This window comes from Equus przewalskii, chromosome 6, assembly GCF_037783145.1.
Source record: "Equus przewalskii isolate Varuska chromosome 6, EquPr2, whole genome shotgun sequence".
NCBI classification, from domain to species: Eukaryota; Metazoa; Chordata; class Mammalia; order Perissodactyla; family Equidae; genus Equus; species Equus przewalskii.
Window position 1 is genome coordinate 62,382 of NC_091836.1, and position 23,468 is coordinate 85,849.

The 23,468-nt window shown below is 55.9% G+C and overlaps 1 protein-coding gene across 2 annotated transcripts; it reads right to left on the reverse strand.

The window, feature by feature from the left end:
- Positions 1-7,484: 7,484 nt before the first annotated feature.
- SPMAP2 (sperm microtubule associated protein 2) lies at positions 7,485-22,639 on the reverse strand. 2 transcript variants are annotated; one of them, XM_070622187.1, is made up of 8 exons: positions 22,262-22,639; positions 21,326-21,442; positions 21,002-21,073; positions 20,557-20,618; positions 19,710-19,779; positions 18,705-18,822; positions 12,922-13,081; positions 7,485-11,828 (listed from the first exon to the last, which is right to left on the reverse strand). In XM_070622187.1, exons 1-8 carry the CDS (start codon positions 22,624-22,626, stop codon positions 11,590-11,592), a joined length of 1,203 nt encoding a protein of 400 aa, XP_070478288.1. In that variant the 5' UTR covers positions 22,627-22,639; the 3' UTR covers positions 7,485-11,589. The 2 variants fall into 2 exon arrangements, with proteins under 2 accessions (XP_070478288.1, XP_070478289.1); XM_070622188.1 differs by lacking the exon at positions 21,002-21,073 and having other exon boundaries at positions 7,558-11,828.
- Between the last annotated feature and the right edge of the window lie 829 nt (positions 22,640-23,468).

The window sequence follows — 23,468 nt, forward strand, 5'->3', positions numbered from 1 at the left end:
GAGCGTCGGCCCTGATTGCTGGCTTGCACAAATTGGAGGTGGGGCGGGTGGGGGGGGGGGGTGCCTGCTGAGGCCGGGAGGAATGGATCTGGGGAGTCGGGGGACTCCCGGCCCCTTTCCTTTACTGGCTGGCAGCCACCCGGATGCTGAGAAGGGCACCATGTTTCACGGTCGGTAGGAAAGTGTTGCCCCAGCTCCTGAGACCTGCCAGCGGGATGGAGCCGCACCCCTGCCCTCCATGGTCACATCAGTCAGTGAGCCCCCACTCCTGGTGTTGGCTTACACCGTTTCAATTGGGGGTTCAGGCCCTTGTGGCAGAGTCCTCACTGACATAGGGAACAGTTGGTCATTCATTCATTCAATTAATCAATCAATGTCGCCACAGCCCTTCCTGGGTGCTGGGCAGCCAGGGGTCCAGGGAGGCTAAGAGATGCATGAGCAGCTATGAAGAGAGGGGGGCTCTGTGTCCTAACAAGTGGCAGCAACTGAGCAAAAGGGCCTGAGTCCTGGGGAGCCAGAAAGCCTCCTGGGAGAGAAGTTTGACAAGAACCTCCCAATGCATGTGAAATGCGGGGAGAAGGGGATTCCGACGAGGAGAAGGATGTATCCAAGGTCTGAAGGTCTCTCCTCACAGACTGATCCTCAGTTAGAGAGGAGAAACGAAGCAGCCTTTCAGCCAAGTGTCAAAAATTAACGTCACTAGTGAGGGGCGGTGCCCTGAGGAGGACACTGCGTCACCTAATCTGGCCGGAAATGCACAACCTGCATCTGAGGAAACTTCAGACAAGCCTCAGAGAAGGAATACTCTCTTAGACAAACCAAAAGAAAGGATTGTGCTCTTCAAAACTGTTGATGCCATAAAAGACTGACCCGTGGACACCTTCCAGACACAACAGCTAAACGTGAGACCTGGTCCTGGGCTGGATCCGAGGCTCAGCCGAGAAAATTGAAATTCAGCTGTAAACTATTACATCAATGTGAAGTTTACTGAAGTCAGTAACTGTTCTGTGGTTATGTAAGAGAAGATTCTTATTCTCAGAAAATTCACACCGAAGTATTTAGGGGTTACTATAGGCTGAATGTATGTGTACCCCGAAAATCCATTTATTGAAACCTAATGGTCCCAACGTGATGGTATCAGGAGGTGGGACTGTGGGAGGTGATTAGGATGCGGGGGAAGAGGCCTCATGAATGGGATCAGTACCCTCATGGCAGGGGCCCCAGAGAGCGCCCTGCCCCTTCTGCCACGTGAGGACAGCTAGAAGGTGCCGACTGGGAACCAGCAAGCGGCCCCAAGTCACCAGACTCCAAATCCGCCAGGACCTCAATCTGGACTTCCAGCCTCCAGACTAAGAAATACATTTCTGTTGTTTATAAGCCACATGGTCTATGGCAGTTTGTTAAAGCAGCCTAAACGAACTGAGACAGAGTAAGTGCCATGAAGTGTGCAACTTACCCTTAGGTAGTTCAGAAGAGTGTATTTTATATCTATAGAGTCCACGGGGAGAGAGAGAGAAACACAGACACAGAGAGAGACAGAGAGAGAGGGTGCAATGATAAGCCGTGCGGTGAAATGTTAATAGCTGAATCTGGGGGAGAGTGTGGATACTTTTTTTACTATACGTATTCTTGCAATTATTCTGTAAACCTGAATGATTTTCAAATAAAAAGTAAAAGAAAGAAAGCTAAGAAAATAAAAAGCAGTGTCTGCACTGAGCCGTAGGAGGAAAGGAGGGGCTGCAGCAGGGGCAGCGAGGGGGCGCGGAGACTCCGGGGAGCACGGTGTTCGTGGGACCGCGACGGAGCCAGTCCCCCCATCGGGCTCTCTGAGCCCAGTTTTGACAGGAAGCCAACAGCACCGGTGGGCTGACAGAGCATCAACCCCTCAGCGTGGGGGCCTGAGTCACCCACCAGGGGAGCTTGGAGACCAGCCTCGAGGGTGTCTGAGAGGGTGTGGCGGAGCCCAGGATGGTGGCCTCAGCTCCTAGGCAGCAGTGGGGGGCTGTAGTTCATCCCGCTCAGCTTCTCCTTGCGCGTTCCCCCCGAGGACGTGTTTCCAGAGCACACCATGGAGGCGAGCGGGTCAGGGGTGGACCGTAGTGGCTGCCCAGCTGCTGGGAACCTCGTTGGCCGGTGGCTCTCAGCCCCGTCTGCCTTTTGCTGCAGAGGTCCGCCTCGCCCAGTGTCGCCCTCCCTCACGGAGGCTGCGAGCACCCGGGGGTGGTCGTGCAGATGTGTGAACACCCAGCACCTGTGACCACAGGGGACGATGGTCAGGCTCCAGAGCTCCCCACGGGATCAGCCGAGACGGCGGTCACAACTCACTTTCCCTCCGTCCGGTCCCACTTCCTTCACGGCCCGCGGGGCTGACCGCAAGGGGATCCCCAGAAATCCTCCTGCCCCGTAACCTCTGTCCCAGACTCTGTTTGCCGGGGATGCCACCTCTGACACAAAGCATGAGTCATATTTTGAAAGGTTCAAAAAGCAGGCAGAAGAAGGAATACAAGTTGAAAGTGTAACAAATATGATGAACTAAGACCAAATATTTGTGCGATCAGGAGATGCAGAAAGGCAAAACTCAGAGGGACTCTCAGAGCGGACCGCAGGGCGAACGCCAACCACGCACTGTGCACGAGGGACCAGCGAAGGCAGAGCGAAGGACGCGGAGCCCTCCGCCCAGACACCTTCCCGTCTACCAGTGTTCTGGAAAGTTCAGCCTATGGCAGAGACAGAGCCGCGGTGCCAGGGCTGGGGATGGAGCACCGGCTGACGGCAGAGCCGCTGGGGGTTGGGAGCAAGGACTCGTGTGTCTGTGTTGTGGTGCTGGTTACACACCCGCGCCTGTGTCCGTGCTGCAGAGTCACACCAGAAAAAGCGTAAATTCTCCGTGTTGTATCTCAATAAAGCCTGCCACAACAGCACTTGTGCCACGCGGTGCACACACTTCTTTATTAACTCCTTTAGTCACGAGATAATAATTAAACATAGACTAAAGTTGAAGTTTTGTATTGCGGTCATATTGGCTTATAACATTGTGTAAATTAAATTTCAGGTGTGCATTATTATATTTCAGTTTCTGTGTAGACTGCGTCGCGTTCACCACCAGTAGTCTAATTTTTATCTGTCGGCATACGTATGTGCCCGTTACCCCTTTGGCCCACCCCAGTCCCCTTCCCCTCTGGTCACCGCTGAGCTGTTCTCCTCAGCTGTGTGCTCATCTTCCACATATGAGTGAAATCACGCGGTGTTTGTCTTTCCCTGCCTGGCTTATTTTGCTTGACACAAGACCCTCAAGGTCCATCCATGCTGTTGCAAATGGCATAAATTTGTCTTTTTTGTGGCTGAGTGGTACTCCATTGTATATATGCCCCACATCTCCTTTATCCGGTCATCAGTCGATGCACTTGCTTCCACATCTTGGCTGTTGTGAATAGTGCTGCAGTGAACACAGAGGAGCATAAATCTCTCTGAATTGTTAATTCCGTGTTCTTTGGATAAATACCCAGTAGTAGGATAGCTGGGTCATACGATATTTCTATTTTTAATTGTTTTGAGAAAGCTCCATACTGTTTTTCACAGTGGCTGCACCAATTTTCACTCCCACCAGCCATGTACGGGGGTTCCCTTCTCCCCACATCCTCTCCAACACTTGTTGTTTCTTGTCTTATGAATTGTAGCCCTTCTGACGGGTGTGAGGTGATATCTCACTGCATTTTTAGTTGGCATTTCCCTAGTAATTAGTGATATTGAATGTCTGTTCATGTGCCTGTTGTCCATCTGTATGTCTTCTTTGGAAAAATGTCTGTTCATATCCTCTGTCCATTTTTTGATCAGCTTGTTCATTTTTTTGTTGTATGAGTTCTTTATATATTTTGGAAATTAACCCCTGGGTGGATATATGATTTGCAAATATTTTCTCCCAGTTGATGGGTTGTGTTTTCATTTTGTTGATGGTTTCCTTTGCTGTGCAGAAATTTTTAAACCTGATGTAGTCCATTTGTTTATTTTTTCTTTTGTTTCCCTTGCCCGAGTAGACATGGTATTCAAAAAGCTACTGCTAAGACCGATGTCCAGGAGTGTACTGCCTGTATTTTCTTCTGAGAGTTTTATGGTTTCAGGGCTTACACTCGAGTCTTTAATCCATTTTAAGTTAACTTTTGTGTGTGGTGTAAGATAATGGTCTGCTTTCATTCTTTTGCCTGTGGCCGTCCAGTCTTCCTAAAACCATTTATTGAAGAGACTCCTTTCTCCATGGTGTGTTCTTGGCTCCTTTGTCAACAATCAGCTGTGGGTAGATGTGTGGGTTTGTTTCTGGCCTCTTGATTCTGTTCTGTTGGTCTCTGTGTCTGTTTTTCTGCCAGTACCGTGCAGTTTTGACCCCTGTAGCTTTGTGGCATATTTCGAAGTCAGGGACTGTGCTGCCTCCAGCTTTCTTCTTTGTTCTCGGGATTGTTTTGGCTCTTCATCTTTCGTTGCGCCATATGAATTTTAGGGTTCTTTGTTCTATTTCTGTGAAGACTGTCATTGGGATTCTGACTGGGACTGCAGTGGATCTGTAGGTTGCTTTGGGTAGTGTAGACATTTTAACTATGTTTATTCTTCCAGTCCATGTACACGAAATATCTTTCCATTTCTTGATGTCTTCTTTGATTTCCTTCAATAATGTCTTACAGTTTTCAGTGTGTAGGTCCTTCATCTCCTTGGTTAAATTTGTTCCTTTGTATCTTGTCCTTTTTGTTGCAAATCACACTGTACTCTCCACTTCACTTTCGGCTACTTTGTTATTAGTATACAGAAACGCGCTGATTTTTGTATGTTGATTTTGTGCCCTGTAACTTTGCTGTAGTTGTTATTTCTAATAGTTTTCTGATGGATTCTTTAGGGTTTTCTGTATATAGAACCATGTCACCCACAAATAGCGAGAGTTTCACTTCTTCATCACCTGTTTGGATCCCTTTTATTCCTTTCTCTGGCCAAAACCTCCAGTACTGCGTTGAATACGAGTGGTGAGAGTGGGCACCCCTGTCTCATTCCTCTTCTCAGAGGGATGGCCTTCAGTTTTTCCACAGTGAGTGTGATGTGGGCTGTGGGTTTGTCTATATGGCCTTTATTATGTCGAGGCACTTTCCTTCTATCCCCATTTTACTGAGAGTTTTTTGCTATCATAAGTGGCTGTTGGATCTTGTCAAATACTTTCTCTGCATCTGTTCAAATGATCATGTGGTTTTTATGCTTCATTTTGTTAATGTGGTGTGTGCACATTGATTCATTTGTGGATGTTGAACCATCTCTGCATCCATGGAATAAATCCCACTTGATCATGGTGTACGATCCTTTTAATGTATTGCTGTATTCAATTTGCTAGTATTTTGTTGAGGATTTTTGCATCAATGTTCATTAGCAACATCGGCCTGTAATGTTCTTTTTTGTGTTGTCCTTGTCTGGTTTTGGTATCAGGGTGATGTCGGCCTTGTAGAAGGAGTTAGGAAGCTTCCATTCCTCTTCAGTTTTTTGGAAGAGTTTGAGAGGGATGGGTACTAAGTCTTCTTTGAGTGTTTGGTAGAATTCACCAGGAAAGCCGTCTGGTCCTGGACTTTCATTTTGGGGGATGGTTTTGATTACTGTTTCAATCTCTTTTCTCGTGTTTGGTCTATTCAGATTCTCTATTTCTTCTTGATTCAGTTTTGGGAGGTTATATGGTTCCAAGAATTTATCCGTTCCGTCTAGGTTATCGCTAGTTTGTTGGTGTATAGCTCTTCATAGTGCTGTCTTATAAACCTTTGTATTTCTGTGGTGTCTGTGGTAATTGCTCCTCTTTCATTTCTGATTTCTTTTAGTTTATTTATTTACTTTTGCAGGGAAAGAGTCACCCTGAGCTCACATCTGTTGCCAATCCTTATTTTTCCTCCCCAAACCCCGAGTGGGTGGTTGTAGATCCTAGTTGTGAGTCATTAAAGTTCTTCTGTGTGAGTCACCACTGCTCACAGACGGTGCCGCGGTGCCGCAACTGGGAAGCGAACCTGGGCTGCCAACATGGTGAGCAGCAAGCTGTGACCACCAGGCCGTAAGGGCTGCCTCTGCTTTTATTTGTTTGAGGCTTATCTCTGTTTCCTTAGTGAGCTGGCTGAGGGTTTGTCAATTTTGTTTGTCTTCTCAAAGAACCAGCTCTTAGTTTCATTGATCCTTTCTACTGTTTTTTTAGTCTCTATTTTGTTTATTCTGCTCTAATTTTTATTATTTCCCTCCTTCTACTGACTTTGGGCTGTGTTTGTCCTTTTTCTAGTTCTTTTAGGTATAGTGTGAGTTTGTTTATTTGAGATTTTCGTGTTTGTTGAGGAAGGCCCGTATTGCTATAAATGTCCCTCTTAGAACCACTTTTGCTGGATGCCGTAAGAGTTCATAGGATGTGTTTCATTTTCATTTGTCTCCACGTATTTTTTATTTATCCTTTGATTTCTTCATTGATCTGATAGCTGTTCAGTAGCATGTTGTCTAGTCTCCACATATTTGTTATTTTTCCAGCTTTTTTCTTGTGGTTCATTTCTAGTTTCATTAAATTATGGTTGGAAAAGATGCTTGATATGATTTCAGTCTTCTTAAATTTATTGCGGCTTGCCTTGTTTCCCAACATATGGTCTAACTTTGAGAACGTTCCATGTGCTCTTGAGAAGAAGGAGTATTCTGCTGATTTGGGATGGCGTGTTCTATAAATGTCTATTAAGTCCATCTGGTTTTTCATTTAATTCCACTACTTCCTTGCTGACTTTCTGTCTGGATGATGTAAGGGGGGTGTTGAGGCCCCTACTATGACTGTGTTGCTGTGAATTGCTCCCTTTAGGTCTGTTAGTAGTTGCTTTGTGTACTTTTGTGCTCCTGTGTTAGGTGCATAGATATTCAAGTGCCACGTCCTCTCGATGGAGTGTCCCTTTTATCTTTGTGTCCTGTCCCTCTTGTCTCTCTCTGCCTTGTTTATCTTGAAATCTACTTTGTCTGATACAAGCATGGCGACACCCGCTTTCTTTTGTTTGCCATTTGCTTGGAGTATCACCTTCCATCCCTTCACTCTGAGCCCGTGTTTGTCTTTAGAGCTGAGACGTGTTTCCCGGAGGCAGCACATTGTTGGGTCTCATTTTTTAACCCATCCAGCTACTCTGTGTCTTTTGATTGAAGAACTCTATCCATTTACATTTAGAGTGATTATTGACATATTAATGCTGCCATTTTATCACTTGTTTTCTGGTTGTTCTATATTTCCATTGTTTCTTTTCCCTGCCATTTTAGTTTGGGGGTTTTCTGTGATGGTTTTCTCAGTTTTCTCTTTATTTATGACTTGTGGCTCTGCTCTGATTTTTTGTTTAGTGGTTACCATGGGGTTTGTATAAAAGATCTCGTAGATGAGATAGTCCATTTCCTGACAGCCTCTTATCTCCATTAGCCTAAGCAGGTTCCTTCCCTTTCTATGTTTTTGTTGTCACAAGTTATTCTTTTTTTGTGTTGTAAGTTTGTGACTAAATGGAAGTGTTTATAGTTATTTTTGATGCTTTCTCTCCCTTTATCTTTTATGTTATAATTAAGTGTCTGCCAACCTACTCTGATATAGAGCTGCAATTTTCTGATCATGTCTGACTATTTGTCTCCTTGCTCAAGGCTTTGTAGGCCTTTGCCTTTTTGTTTCAGTGCGAGGGCATCCTTGTCATTTCTTGTAGGGAGGTCTACTGGCAAGGAACTCCCTCAGCTTTTGCTTATCTGGGAAAGCTTTTATTTCTCCGTCATAACCGCAGGATAATTTCACCGGGTAGAGTATCCTTGGCTGATAATTTTTGTCTTTCCGTATTTGGAATACATCCTTCCGCTCTCTCCTAGCCTGTAAGGTTTCTGCTGAGAAATCCGCTGAAAGCCTGATGGAGGCTCCTTTGTGGGTCATTTCTTCTCTCTTGTTGCTCTTAGTACTTTTCTTTGTCATCAACTGTCGACAGTTTCAATATTGTACGCCTTGGAGAAAGTCTTTTTGCATTGACGTAATTAGGAGTTCTATTTTCTTCCTGTACTTGCATGACCAGCTCCTGCCCAGGTTTGGGAAGTTCTCAGCTATTATTTCTTTGAACAAGCTCTCTGCTCCTTTCTCCCTCCCTTCCCGCCCCCCCGGGAGACCTATAATGCCTATGTTACTTTTCCTAATTGAGTCGGATACTTTTCGAAGAAGTTTTTCATTTTTTAAACATCTTAATTCTCTCTCCTCCTCCTCCACCTGAAGAATTTCTAGGTTTCTAGCCTCTAAATCAGTAATTCTGTCCTCTAAAACGTCAGCTCTATTTTTTATGCTTTCTACATTTTTTTCTAATCTCATTAACTATGTTCTTCACATCCAGAATTTCTGTTTTGTTTCCTATTACACTTCAATCTCTTTGGTGAGGTGTTCCTTCTGTTCACTGATTTTATCCCCGAGCTCACTGCGCTTTCTGAGTCTGCTGTAACTCACTGAGTTCCCTTATGACAGCTGTTTTGCATTCTCTGCCAGATTGCAATCCCCTGTGACTTCAGGTTTGCTTCTGGAGAGCTGCATTTCCTTCTGCGATGCCGCGTTGCTGCCACGGTTCCTCACGGTGTCCATGAACTGACCCTCTGCCAGCGCATCTGTGGCAGTCGCCACCTTTTCTTATGTGGGTACGGCTTTGGTCGCTTTGTCTCCGATCACCTGGGTGTCGTGCTCCTCTGGGTGCAGGCCCTGCTGTCCGTGCACCACCTGTGCTGCTGCTCCCAGGTGGGATCTTGGGTGCTGGTGGTGCCACTGCCGTGGGTGCTGGGTTCACAGGTGCTGCTGTCACTGGCGGGGGCCCAGGGCCCCGGGGGCTTGGACGCAGCCCCTGCTGCTGGTGGAGCTGGTGCCAGGGCTGCCACCACTGGGGGCTGGGCCGCCAGTTCTGCTGTGGTTCCTCATGCTTTGGGGGCGGATCCCCCACTGGGGGCAGGGGCTGTTCTTTCCATTCCTGCCCCAGCTACTCGCAGTTGTGCCAGCTGGGCTGCTCTGTGTTTGCATGGGCCGGGCTGCCGCCACTTGGTGGGGTGCGTTTGCACAGGCCCGGCCGCCCCTGGCTCCGCTCAGTCACACTCACTCCCACGTGCGCGTCCTCGGCCTGGACCACTGCCCGAGGTAGGGGGCGCTCCCCTGGTTCCACTGCTTCCTGGGGTCCAGCCCGCCTGCCTGCAGGGGTGCAGCTGCCTGGCCCTCAGGCTTCACCCGCTGCGCGTGGATCCTCTGCTGGTCAGTGGACGTCGTCTAGTCGTGACTGAGAGGAGGGACAAGGGAAGGACTCGCCACGAGGCTGACGTGACCCTCGACAGTTAAATTCCGTTTTGGAAGCTCCGAAAGCCCGAGGCTTCCACCTTGGCCTCGGTGAGAACGCTAAATGCGAGGTGCGAGGCGCCTTTGGCAAGAGGACACGCGCGTCACTTTGGACTTTCACGTGGCTCGCAGTTTCGTTTTGCTCTGCTGTGCAGGTTGCTACGGTTGAGAACCCAGTTCGAGGCCCCGTGTTGGTGGGAGTCGTTCAAGGCACCTGTGGGTCGCCAGCCCCACTGCGGTCACCGTACAGGGTCTTCAAACGCTGCCTCCGTGACTTGTGATCTGCTTGAGTTTCCTCTTGCTGCTGTGACAAATTACCACGGGTTCAGTAGCTGACAACAGCACGCGTCTGTTACCCGCAGGTCAGAGCTCTCACTGGGCAGAGGTCCAGGTGTCAGCGGGCCGTGCTCCCTCTGGGGTCCGGGGGAGAACATGCTTTTTCTGGGACTGGTTCCCCGTCTCCACGGCCAAAGCGGACCATCCTGCTTTGGGGCGACAGCACCTTGGTTCTCTGAGGTCCCATCTCCCCCTGCCTCCCTCTCATAAGGACGAGCGATCATGCTGGACCCACGAGGTGACCAGGATAATCTTATCTCACAGCCTTCACTCCATCTGTCCTTTATATGATCCCATTATGGCCCCCACGGCCCCTGTGCCACTTAAAGTAACGTCTTCCCGGATTTCGGGGTTAGGACCTGGCCATCTCTGGAGCCGTATTCAGCTGACCACACAGTCCAGGCTGTGGACAGAGGACGCCCTGCTTCCGGGATGGGAGCTCACGACCTCAGAGGGCTGGGGTCCAGTCGGTCCACTCACGCTCCTCCTTACGACTGCGTCCTCCAAAGCTCCCCCTCCTCTTCCCGTTGCACCACCAGAGCGACACAGAAGGGGTCAGCGATTTCAGCCATTCACTCAACAAACGCACCAGGACCTCTCCCACCCCATCTTCAGGAGCCATTTACTCAGCAATCGCCACGTTGTCATAGCGAGTTGCCCGGCCTCTGTGAACGTCACTTAGTCACCGATTTGCATCTTCATATCACTGAAGAGGATGAGGGTTTTTAACCCTTTTCTTCTGAACACCTGTCTAGTCTGCACCTGTAAGTGTTCAATAAATGCTCTTTAAACTGTTGAATGAACTGATGTCCTCGAAGAACTCAGAGTCTGGTAATGACTTTGGATTCTCAGGCTCATGGCTCAGGACCGGACACTCGCTGGGCTCTGAGAGAACGCTTGTCAGGGGCTGGCCTACGCCAGTCAGATGTCACCTTCAGGACCCAGAGACTGGTCCCCAGGTGGCCCAGTCAGAGCCAGTGAAGTACAAGACTTTGTCTAGGGTTTTAGAGACAGAAAAGTTCTCTCTCCACTGTGGTGGGCTGAATGACGGCCCCAAAGACGTCCCCGTCCTCATCCCAGGACCTGCAGGTGTGTCACCTCACATGGTAACTTTGAAGGTGGTACTGAGTAAAGGCCCCTGGGATGGGGGTGACCCTGGATTCCCGGGGCCCAGGGTCATCCCAGGGTCCTGAGCAGAGGGAGGCGGGAGGGTCAGAGGCCGAGATGGGGACGCTGCACTGCTGGCCGTGCGGACGGAGGAAGGGGCCCCGAGCCCAGGACGCGGCGCCTCTGGAAGCTGGAGGAGGCGGGACGCGCTCCTCCCCTGGGGCCTCTGGGGGGACCCGCCCTGCCCACCCTGGGTTTAGCCCCGTGGGACCCTGTCGGACTCCTGAGCCCAGGACGTGAGGCGATAAGTATGTGTTGTTTGAAGCCAGTGTTCATGGTGGTCTGTTACAGCAGCCACAGGAGACCCACACAGGGCCTGTGGGTCCTTCCCAGTCTCTCTGAGCCTCAGTTTCCATCTCATGAATGGGGACAATTATAGCCCCATCGTTGGGTCACCATAAAGATCAACGAGCCGTGCAGTCAGCATCAGCTTGTTCTCTCCGAGTCTGCGGTGTGTGTGGACCCCAGAACGCAGCTGGATGTGAGAGGTTCCGAGGGCGGCTCTGACGTGGACAAGGCCGAAGTCCGACCTCAGAGAACCTGAGGCGCAGGTGAAAGTGACTTGGAAAATAAAAGGGCTGGACAGACCGCAGGTTGGGTCCCAACATAAATATTATTATTATCCCTCCTCTCGAGGTCCTGCCGCCTCCCTCCAGGCTGGAGCACTCGGAGCAGCCACACACAGGGTTCAGATGCACTTGGTGTTTACTGGGAACGGGCCTCAGAGGCCGGGCCTGGGTCACTCACACTTTTTTGGTGATGCTCTTGGGGGTGGCGAGCTCGTAGAGGCGAGGGGACGCCTGGGCCACCAGGGAGGCCGGGGAGATGCGGTAGGGGTCGTAGCCCTCGCTCAGGCCCCTGCGCACCTTGGGCTTCGCCAGGGAGACGACACGAGGACTGGCCACTGCCCTCTTGGTGACCTCCAGCACCTCCCAGCGTGGGTCTCGGTCAGGAACACACTGGTCCGACTGGGCCTTGGGCGCTGAGGGGGCAGGAGAGAAGGACAGCGTCAGGCGCCAGGCCACTCCCCCTGCGAGATCAACCTGCGGGTCAAAGCTCCCGAGGCCAGTGGCCCATCTGGCAATGGAAGATGGACAAAGAGAACGTGTCCCCCCACACACTGGAATATGACGCAGCCGTGAAGAGGAGCGAGGCCCTGACACAGCTGCACGTGGACGGACCTGAACACACGACGCTCAGGGAGAGACGCAGACACAGAAGGACACACGGCGTGTGACCCCATTGACAGGAAACATCCAGAACAGGCAGATCCACAGACAGAGAGTGGGCTCGTGGGGGCCAGGGGCTGGGGAGGGGTGGGAATTGTTAAAAAAGAGACAACAGGCCTAAAATGGAGTCGCTTGCACTAAGTTCCACGTCAGCAAACCAAGACTTCATGCCTGACCTGGCCGCAGCTTTGACCTCCTGGGAATGTGGCCACAACTGGATGCCAGTGAGGTCATCTGCCACACGGACCGTCTCCAGCCCCCGAGGGAAGACACGGGGACCTACTGTGCCCTCCCTGTCCCCCTTCTGCGACCCGGGTCTGCGTGTCCAGGCCGCATGTGTCCAGAAGGAAACCTGCAAACAGCACTGTCCCTGGTGGCAGGACTCCTCCTTGCATGTCCTCCCGCATTTTCTGAATCCCCTACGACAAGCATGCAACCTCCGCATGAGGACCCTTCGCTTGGAGGCAGGAAGGGGTTTGGGCCCACACGGATTTAAAGCTGCCCTCGCACCCCAGCTTGGCTCTCGGGCCCCCAGCCGTGCAACCCAACTTTCTCTCTGCACCCACTCGCCCTGATGGGCGGCTCTCTCAGCCAGCACCCCCTGCATCAGGACCACGAGCCTCTCCCTTGCGCCTCTCTCCCTGTGGAGCAGCCCCTCTGCCAGCCCCGGGAGCCCGCAGGCTGCGGCAGGAGTGGACCCCAGGGAGGCGGGCGGGTCTGCAGTTTCAGGAGGAGCTGAAGGAGGAGGGAGCAGGAATCTGGCAGAAGCAGCCCCCCCACCCCGGCCCGTGTCCAGGGGAAGGGACACAGGGCCTCCTAGGAACCAAGCCCCATGGACCGACTTACTGGCCAAGTGGAGGAGGCGGTTGTAGTCTGACACGTGGGGCTTGGGCTTCAGCACGGGGTCCCACTCTCCCAGCAGGGTGGCTGGAGCCCTGGGCTTAGCCAGCTGGAGGATCCTGGGACTGGGGATGGCCATCTGGGTGGCCCGGGACACCTGGGACACCTGGAAAAAGAGTTAGAGGGAAGAGCAGCGCAGTCTACAATTCCCCACAGGCCACTGGATCAAAAAGACCCCAAAAATAACACAAAAAGACTAATGTGCTCAGCAAAAGAGTGGTAGCCATCATATGTAAAGAGCTACTCTAAATCAACAACCCAAAGAACCAGTAGGATTGGGCTAATCATACAGGAGAGGAAGCTAAATGGTCAACACTCCTCCCTGTGGACCAGGGAAACGTAAATTAAAAAATAAAATGTCCCTGCCTGCCAAAAAATGTGGCAAAACTGAGAAAGTCTGACACTAGGAAGCCCCGGCAGGAACACGGGCAGAAAGAAACCCTCACACACACTTCTGTGGACAGCAACCTGTCCACCTCATAAAGCTGTGCGTGCTCACAGGATGACACTGCGAATGGAAACCCCGGCGGCCGAGTACAGGGACGTGAGCGCTGTGGCGTTTTCACAGCACACTCCTGGCTGCCATCGCTGGGGGCTGCGCGAGCTGGCTGCAGTATGTCTGAACGAGAGGACACAGTCCAGCAGCAAAAGCATTGCTTCGGTACCATCAGTGGGCAGGGCTCCAGGCAGCACAGATCGAGGGGAAAAGCGAGAAAGCCAAGCTGCCGGAGGAGCACGTTAAAAACACGAGATGTGGCGATTATGGCTCCCGGGTCCACACGTGCAATAAAGCATAAAATGATGGAAACGAGGCTGAGCTCATGGCGACAAGTGGGGGTGACGGTGGGAAACTCTGCAGACGTTTCCCTGAGAAGCGGGACCCGCTGGCCCCAGAGATGACCTCGCAGCGTTTCCTGGGGAATCCACGCCCCACGGAGACGGTCGGCCCTGGTGCAGCTGCTCGGGGTGGCACCCGGCCTGAGCTCTGGGGGCTGCTGGTCACCGGCTCCCGGCCCCAGAACAGCACAGACCAGACCGCTCTTCCCAGGCTGCCCCCCACGGCCCGCTGACCCTCGTTCCTGGCCCAGTGCACCTCGGGCTCCTCTGTGTGTGAAGTCGTCTGCCCACTGCACAGTGAGGAGACAGCACTGACGAGTGGAAAGCGACGGGCGCTCCAGAGGCCCTGGAGACGGAGGGGGCACGGGGCAGCTGGTGAAGTGAACTATCCCTTAAAGAGGAGGAGATGGGCTCCTCCCAGACCTGCCAAATGCTGGTCGGTGCCCGTGTGCGTGTATTTAATGTTCCCAAATGCTCAGTACAGGGCTGGCAGGAGCCGGCGTGGAGGCAGGGCATCCGCTGAAATGACCTCTAAGGTCACCCAGAACTTTCCTCTTTCCCTCTTTCTGCGTCCTTTTCCTGTTGAAATTGTCCTCCATAAAGAGGACAGTCACTGCTCTAATCAAGGACATCCTGGGGTCTGATGCGCACACGGTGCGTCTCCAGTCTTGGGGGACGGCCGGAGGAGGGACAGGCTGAAGGAGGGACGGGCCGGAGGAGGGACGGGCTGGAGGAGGGACAGGCTGAAGGAGGGACGGGCCGGAGGAGGGACGGGCTGGAGGAGGGACGGGTTGGAGGAGGGACGGGTCGGAGGGACGGGTTGGAGGAGGGACGGGTCGGAGGAGGGACGGGCCGGAGGGACGGGTCGGAGGAGGGACGGGCCGGAGGGACGGGTCGGAGGAGGGACGGGTTGGAGGAGGGACGGGTTGGAGGAGGGACGGGCCGGAGGGACGGGTTGGAGGAGGGAAGGGCCGGAGGGACGGGTCGGAGGAGGGACGGGTTGGAGGAGGGACGGGTGGGAGGAGGGACGGGCTGGAGGAGGGACGGGTCGGAGGAGGGACGGGCTGGAGGAGGGACGGGTCGGAGGAGGGACGGGCTGGAGGAGGATGGGCCGGTGGGACGGGTTGGAGGAGGGACGGGTCGGAGGGACGGGTTGGAGGAGGGACGGGCTGGAGGAGGGACGGGTTAGAGGGGGGACGGGCTGGAGGAGGGACGGGCTGGAGGAGGGACGGGTTAGAGGGGGGACGGGCTGGAGGAGGGACGGGCTGGAGGAGGGACGGGTTGGAGGAGGGACGGGTTAGAGGGGGGACGGGCTGGAGGAGGGACGGGCTGGAGGAGGGACGGGTTGGAGGAAGGACGGGTTAGAGGGGGGACGGGCTGGAGGAGGGACGGGCTGGAGGAGGGACGGGTTGGAGGAGGGACGGGTTAGAGGGGGGACGGGTGGAGGAGGGACGGGCTGGAGGAGGGACGGGTTGGAGGAGGGACGGCTGGGAGGAGGGACGGGCTGGAGGAGGGACGGGTCGGAGGAGGGACGGGCTGGAGGAGGGACGGGTCGGAGGAGGGACGGGCTGGAGGAGGATGGGCCGGTGGGACGGGTTGGAGGAGGGACGGGTCGGAGGGACGGGTTGGAGGAGGGACGGGCTGGAGGAGGGACGGGTTAGAGGAGGGACGGGCTAGAGGAGGGACGGGCTGGAGGAGGGACGGGTTGGAGGAGGGACGGGCGGGACGGGTTGGAGGAGGGACGGGCTGGAGGAGGGACGGGTTAGAGGGGGGACGGGCTGGAGGAGGGACGGGCTGGAGGAGGGACGGGTTGGAGGAGGGACGGGTCGGGAGGGACGGGTTGGAGGAGGGACGGGCTCGGAGGAGGGACGGGTTGGAGGAGGGACGGGTCGGAGGGACGGGTTGGAGGAGGGACGGGCTGGAGGAGGGACGGGTCGGAGGGACGGGTTGGAGGAGGGACGGGCTGGAGGAGGGACGGGTTAGAGGGGGGACGGGCTGGAGGAGGGACGGGCTGGAGGAGGGACGGGTTAGAGGGGGGACGGGCTGGAGGAGGGACGGGCTGGAGGAGGGACGGGTTGGAGGAGGGACGGGTCGGAGGAGACGGGTTGGAGGAGGGACGGGTCGGAGGAGGGACGGGCTGGAGGAGGGACGGGTCGGAGGAGGGACGGGTTAGAGGGGGGACGGGCTGGAGGAGGGATGGGCTGGAGGAGGGACGGGTTAGAGGAGGGACGGGTTAGAGGAGGGACGGGCTGGAGGAGGGACGGGCTGGAGGAGGGACGGGTTGGAGGAGGGACGGGTTAGAGGGGGGACGGGCTGGAGGAGGGACGGGCTGGAGGAGGGATGGGCTGGAGGAGGGACGGGTTAGAGGAGGGACGGGTTAGAGGAGGGACGGGCTGGAGGAGGGACGGGCTGGAGGAGGGACGGGTTGGAGGAGGGACGGGTTAGAGGGGGGACGGGCTGGAGGAGGGATGGGCTGGAGGAGGGACGGGTTAGAGGAGGGACGGGTTAGAGGAGGGACGGGCTGGAGGAGGGACGGGTTGGAGGAGGGACGGGCTGGAGGAGGGACGGCTGGAGGGACAGTGAAAAGGCCAGCGCCCTCCTTCGGATCCTGATTCGCCAAAGTGGCCACAGAAAGCCTGTTTTGACTCAACTGGTAAAACTGAACTCGGAGTGAGTATTTGATATTAAGATGTTACTGTTAAATTTCCTCACGATGATCATTGTTATTATGGCTGTTTTTAAAACGTCCTCACCCCCACACGTTTATGAACAGCTAATTTTCGACAAAGGAGCCAAGAACATACATGGAGAAAGGACAGTCTCTTCAACACATGGTGTTAGGAAAACTGGTCAGCCACATGCAAAAGAATGAGAATAGACCCTTATCTTACACCACCACAAAAATCAACTCAAAATGGATTAAAGACTTGAAGGTAAGACCTGAAACCGTTAAACTTCTAGAAGAAAACATAAGCAGTACGCTCTTTGACATCGGTCTTAGCAGCATATTTTCAAGTCCCGTGTCTGACCGGCAAGAGAAACAGTAGAAAAAATGAACAAATGGGACTACAGCGAACTAAAAAGCTTCTGCACAGCAAAGGAAGCCATCAAGAAAACGAAAAGACAACCTAACAACTGGAAGAAGATATTTGCAAACCACATATCAGATAAGAGGTTAATATCCAAAATATACAAAGAATTCACACAGCTCAACACCAAAAAAGCCAACAACCCAATTAGAAAATGGGCAAAAGATCTGAACCGAGATTTCTCCAAAGAAGATATACAGATGGCCAACAGGCGTATGAAAACATGCTCAACGTCATTAGCTATCAGGGAAATGCAAATCAAAACTACAATGAGGTATCACCTCACTCCGGTCAGGATGGCTATAATCAACAAGACAGGAAACAACACATGGGGGAGAGAGTGTGGAGAGATGGGAATCCTTGTTCACTGCTGGTGGCAGTGCAAACTGGTGCAGCCACTGTGGAAAGCAGTTTGGAGTATCCTCAGAAAATTAAGAATAGATCTACCATATGATCCAGGTATCCCACTGCTGGGTATTTATCCAAAGAACTTGAAAACGCAAAGGCATAAAGATACCTGCACCCCTGTGTTCACTGCAGCATTATACACAATCCCATCAAGGGACGAATGGATAAAGAAGATGTGGTATTTATACGGGATGGAATACTACTCAGCCATAAAAAATGACGAAATCTGGCCATTTGTGACAACGTGGATGGACCTTGAGGGTATTATGCTGAGTGAAATAAGTCAGAGAGAGAAGGTCAAATACCACATGATCTCACTCATAAGTAGAAGATAAAACAACAGCAGACAAACACACAGCAACAGAGATTGGACTGGTGGTCACCATGGGGTCGGGGCGGGGGGGTGAAAGGAGTGATTAGGCTCATGTGGGGGAGGGGCTAGAATTAGTCTGGCTGCCGAACATGACGTGATCTACACAGAAATTGAAATATAATGATGTACACCTGAAATTATATAATGTTATAAACCAATGTTACTGCAATGAAAAAGAAATTTTTTTAAAAAGGATAGAAGTACAAAACTATGAAGTCACTATAAATTGTCAAAATTGCAAAAGAGGATAAAAGTAAAAAAAAAAGTATCACATTATAGAAACGTGTTACTTTCAACTACAAAAAAACCCAAAACAACCACCACAACACGTCCTTGTCTGTCAGAAACGCACTGAAGTGTTGAACAGAGAAATAGCTTGACGTCTGGATTTGCTTGAATCTTTTCGGTGGGCATCTGCAGATAACCCCACGGGGAGACGCACCGCGCGTCACTCAGCGCAGCTTCAAACCACAGCGGGACGGCGCGTCTGCGAGAACCGCCCAACAGAAACGAGGGAGCAGACAGACAAGCGGACAGACGCCAGTGTGGAGCACACGGGACGGCCACTCTGGGGGGCGGGTCGCACCCTAGACCCAGCCGTCGCCCTGGAGCGTGGAGACACCCCCAAAACTGCGCGAATGTCCGCAGCTGCTGTGTCTGCAACGGGCGAAAACCAGGAACGCCATCGAGCGGGCGAGTGTGGTCCATCCGGACAACAGGACAGGACTCGGCACCTCGGGGGCCTGAGCTGCGACCCCCGCCAGGGCCTCAGACGCACCGCCGCGGGGGCAGAACGGGAGCCGGGAGGAGGGGCCCTCCCGGGGCGAGAGAGGAGGCTGGCGCAGGGCGGCCGGACGGGGCCGCATGGCGCCCACATGTGGCAGAGAGCTCAGGCGAGAGGAAGAGGGAGCTTTTCCTGGGCAAACCCCCGTGAGCCCGAGGGTTCAACAGGGTGGCTGCACGGCCGTGCGCTGCATGTGTTCCCTCTCGTCTGCTGGGGCTCCCGAGGGCGCGGCACCCACCTCGGACATGTTGAGGCTCCAGATGTTGTTCCGGACCTTCGGGGTGGCCAGCTCCCGCAGGCGGCTGGACGGCTGGCACTCCAGGGTGGCCTTGGAAATGGGCCAGATGGGGGTGGTCCTAGGGGACAGCGACGCCGGAGACCCCGCTCAGCCCAGGCACGGCTGTGCTTCTGTGCGTTCCAGAAGCTCCCCTCTGATTCTGGGGCTCGGAAAACGCCCCCCAGGGGGGGATTCATGAGAGGACCCCCGACAGAGGCCCCAAGTGTTCTCAAGGACGGAGCGACCTTGTCCTGAGGTCGCCCCTCACCCTGCAATGGCGTCTTCAGGCTCCGTGCTTCTCCGCCCACCCCGTGGTGACAGACCCCAGGCCTTCTCCCCACCCGGTCATCGGGGCTGGACGCCACGTGGGTCCTGCAGCCACCACAGAATCTGGGGAGTGAGCTCCCCCTGAGCTCGCTGGGCCCGGGCCCCCAACATCGGGTCTCAGTGATGCAGCACCTTCCACCACTCGGGCCGGGAAGCAGCTCCAGAACGGCCTCGCTGCCCCCTCGTGTGCTGAGATCACCTCCGCCGAGCCCCCTGCCTCCCTGGTTCTACAGAAGCCACGTCTAAACGCACTTAAACCGTCTTCAGGTCACACACAACTCGGCATTAACCGAGAAGTCGTCACAGAGACGGGCAGCAAAGCCGCGTGTGGAACGTCACCCTCTCTGAGCGGAAAGGTGACTCCAAACACGAGTAATTCAGTCCGGTTGTCTTTTTCTTTCTCGTGCGCTTGAAGACGGGCCATCGAAATCTGTCTGCTTACCTCTGAAGGTCACTTTCAATGAACATGAAACTAAGTGACAAAGAACCGGGTCCCACGTGGCACATAAAACGACCACGTCCTACAACTGCTGGCTCTTTGGATCCACCGCGGTGATGAGCGCCATGCGTGGAGCTCGGACCACGTCACGTGTCCTCCCCCGCCGCCCCCCCCAGCGGTGGGCCGTGGCCGGGCCTCACCTGCTGCTGTTGTAATACTCCGAGTAGAACCTCTTCGGTCGGGCCAGCTCCTCCACCCGGCGGGACACCACTGCGCAACGGGACACAGCTCCAGCCGACGCCTGCCGCCCAGGCTCCCCTCCTCCTGATCGCGGCTTTGCACGGCTCAGGCGCCAGGCTCAGCCAGGGGCTGCGGGCCAAAAGCTCGGCGGCCGTCCTGGCAGAGGGTGACTTGCTGTCCCCATCTTGGGGACAAGGGCTCAGAGGTCGGGGCACACGGGGTGGGAGCGGGGGGTGGACCGGAGCTCAGTGCGGCCCCGAAGACCCGCCGGTTGGGAAAGTGGACTTGGGGCTGGAGCTGGTGGAGGCCCAGAGTGTCCACTGCGGGGAGATCGAACCCCGGGACCCACCCTGCTGCCCGCCAGCCTCCAGCCTCCTCCAGTCTTTTGTTTAAAGGGACGCGCTGCCCTCAGAAAGTACAGACACCGTCGTGGAAAGGAGGGCAAAGGGTCCTTTGTGACGTTGACACTGACCCCCTTTTGGGCACAAATTGGGATTTCCCCAGAGCGTCCGCCCCACCCGTCTCCCCCACGACAGCGTCCAGCTGGCTGCAGCTCCTCAGGGGACAGAGCCAGAGACGATGGCCTGGGGGCTGGGGGGCCGCAGGGACTCCTGGGAGGTTGGGGCTGGGGAGGTCCCCCCAGTCGGAGCGAGTCACAGGTCAGGGGGCGGTGGGGTGACCCACCCAGGAGACTGGGGGCAGCGAGTCAGACGGGTGGCCTGGCTCCAGGGCGGGACAAGAGCCCCTCAGGACAGCCCCTGAGCCAGCGGCCCCCGAGGGAGAGGGGGAGGCGGCGGCTCGACCTACCGGGCACGGTGACGGTGAGGGTGGTGTCCTCGAGAAACCTCTCCGTCCAGTACGTGGATGGCCTGGAACACAGCCCGGCGCGGCTCAGAGTGAGGGGGCTGCCCTGAAACAGAACTCAGGCGCCGGCCACACCGACGGGAGACAGCAGGGCGGGCGGCAGGAGGGGGAGGGAGAGCGAGGGGACGCGGAGGAGCAGCCATGACGAGGGATGGAGAATATTCTCAGCTGACATTCGGAGAACGGGGAGCTGGAAAGAAAGGCAACACCAGGAGCGGAGCCCGGGCCGCGTGGCGGGACGACAGGGCCCACACACCCGGTGGGTCAGGAGAGGCCCTGGGGTGGGCGCCCCATCCTTGGCCCCAAGGGCACGAGAGGCTGTGGAGCGAGGGGAGCCCGGCGCCTGGCCGCCTGCCGGGCCGAGGTGGGGGCGGCGCCCTGGACTCACCAGTAGACACAGACCTGCAGGCTCCACAAGCGCGGGGAGATCCAGGCAAAGCCCTGGCAGCGGCGGGCCGTGCTGGGTGAGACAGGCCGGCGCCTTGGCTCCAGCGCCCGCCCGCCCGCACCGCCCGCACCGCCCACCAGCGCCCCCTGGCTTCTCGCCTCCCTCTGCACCTGCCCAAGTGTACCGTGCGGGGATGACGGGAGGGGGGACCGAGCTCGGAGGGGCGGGCGGCCCGGGGCAGAAGGCGGAGGGGACCCGGGGCTGCACCTCCTCGCGGCGCCCGCCCCCCCTCATCGGGCTCCCGCGACGCCGCGGCAGCCTCACCTGTCCCTCAGCACTTGCCAGTTGGTCTTGGGTTTCGCCAGCTCCAGGAGCCGCCTTCTCTTCTTCCTGCCTCGCATGGCGGCCGCGCCCGGGAGCCTCTGGGACACCGACAGCCGGCTGCGGGGGGGTCGGCCATGAGGTCAGAGCCGCTCGCTGCCCCTCCTTCCTCGGCCCCTGCCCGGCCCCTGGACGGACCCCGGCTCCACGGCCAGCCCGACTCGGACCCAACCGGCACCCCCAGTGCCCTTGTCTTCAGACGGGACCAACGGCTCCCACCTCAGGGGCACTTCTCATCACAAGCGTGTGTGACGTGCCGACTGTGTGCCACACCCGGGAAGCCCACCCGACACCGCCTGTCCCTGCACGGCCCGCGCCACCTGCCAGGGCCACCACAGCGCACAAGCTCACAAGAGCAGGACGTCACTTGTGCACAGAGGGCGGGCGTCCCGCTGGGTGTGGAGAGGACACAAGACGCCAAGACGGAGCGAGGGAGAGGCATGGAGCTCCTTCCTGCGTCCAGCCAGAGCAGCTGCCCCGCGGGCAGGCAGAGGGACAGACGGAAGGACAGATGGAGGGACAGACAGAGGGACGCAGCCAAGAGGGAGCGCCTGGCTCTCCCTGGGATGCCACCACTGCCAGAGGTCACGCCCCAAAGGTGCTCAGTCCAGCAGGCACTCGCCCCCCACCCCCACCCCGGCCACGCTGAAGTGTCTGGCAGCCTGTGGCACTCGGAGTGGTTTCGGCTTTTGACCCGGGAGAGTTTCCAGCTTGGCCTCTCAACTCTGTGCGAGTCCAGACCTGCGCTTCTGGGTGGCCCCCACCCAGATGGGGCCGTGCCTGCTGCCCACCCCATCTCAGCCCGCACACCTGGAGCCACGGCGGGGACTAGGCTCCCTGCCCACCACCCCGCCCGGCCCAGCCCACTCCGCCACCCACCTCATCTCGGACACAGCCTCCTCATCCTTCTCCAGCCCGGGCAGCGCCTCTCCCGGGCCCCGGGTGTCCAGGAACTCCTCTCCGGACACCTCCTCGGGGGGAGTCTCCTCCTCTTGGTCGTGGGACCCCAGCTCCCCGGCGTCCATGTGCTTGGAGCCTCGGTGCTGGTACATGGCGCCGAGGGGGCTGGGGGTGTCATCGTCCTGCCCCCTTTCTGACCTGCCCTTGGCCTCTGAGCCGTGGCGGTTGTTGAGTGAACTCAGCCAGTGGTCCCCCATGGACTGGGCCTCCCGGCCCTGCAGCCTTGCTCCCCAACACCAAGTGTGTCCGTGGTCGCCCGGCAACAGGAGAAGGGCCGTCCGCATTCTCGGGCCGCATTCCGCCACCCCCACTCCCCCACATCCACAGCTGCCCCTCACCCGACGACGCAGAAGCTGCTCCCGGGGCGCTCACTCTGCCACCTCCTGCCAGCCCAGACCCACCTCGGGGCCTTTGCACTTGTGGGTCCTCAGGAGGGCGGCCCCGCTCCCGGTTCCTCTGCATCCCAGGCCCGTTTGGTTTCTCTGTGCATCTGGCACCACCTGCGACGACACTGACTGACTTGCTCTCCCCTTCAGCATCTGTCTTTGCCTCGTGAGAGTCGCCTCCCAGACCGGGGGCCGAGGGCATCCACGCCTTGTGTGTCCAGGTGCCCAGAACCGTGCCCAGCCCACAGCAGGCTCTTGGGGAAGATCGTTGAATGAACGGTAGACCTGGAGCAGAGTCAGTGCTGGAGCGTACCCGACTCCACCCACGTTTTCCTATAAGAGACCCCACCTGTGCCCAGGTGGAGGGGCTGGTGCTGGTCTCCCAGCTCACCAGGATGGCTCAGGAATGAGGCCTGAGGGGCACCTGCAGAGGCTTCTGGGGCGGCGTCCTCTCTCTCGAAAGAAGACACAGGAAGGAGACGCTGTCCTTTCTTCTTGGTTATTTCTGAGACTGTCTGTGATGGCTGAGCTCAGGCAGCCATATTGTGACCGTGAGGCCTGCCAGCTGGAGGACAGTGAGCTGAGGGACACATCTTCGGTGTCACTGCTGAGCCTCTGAACCTGGCAACCCTGGAGGCTTCTCTGTGTCCAGGCTTCCTGTTACCCGACACAATTAACCCCTTAGGACTAAGCTCTTGTAGCGGGTTTTCTGTTCCTTGCAGCCAAAAGCCCCCCAACCG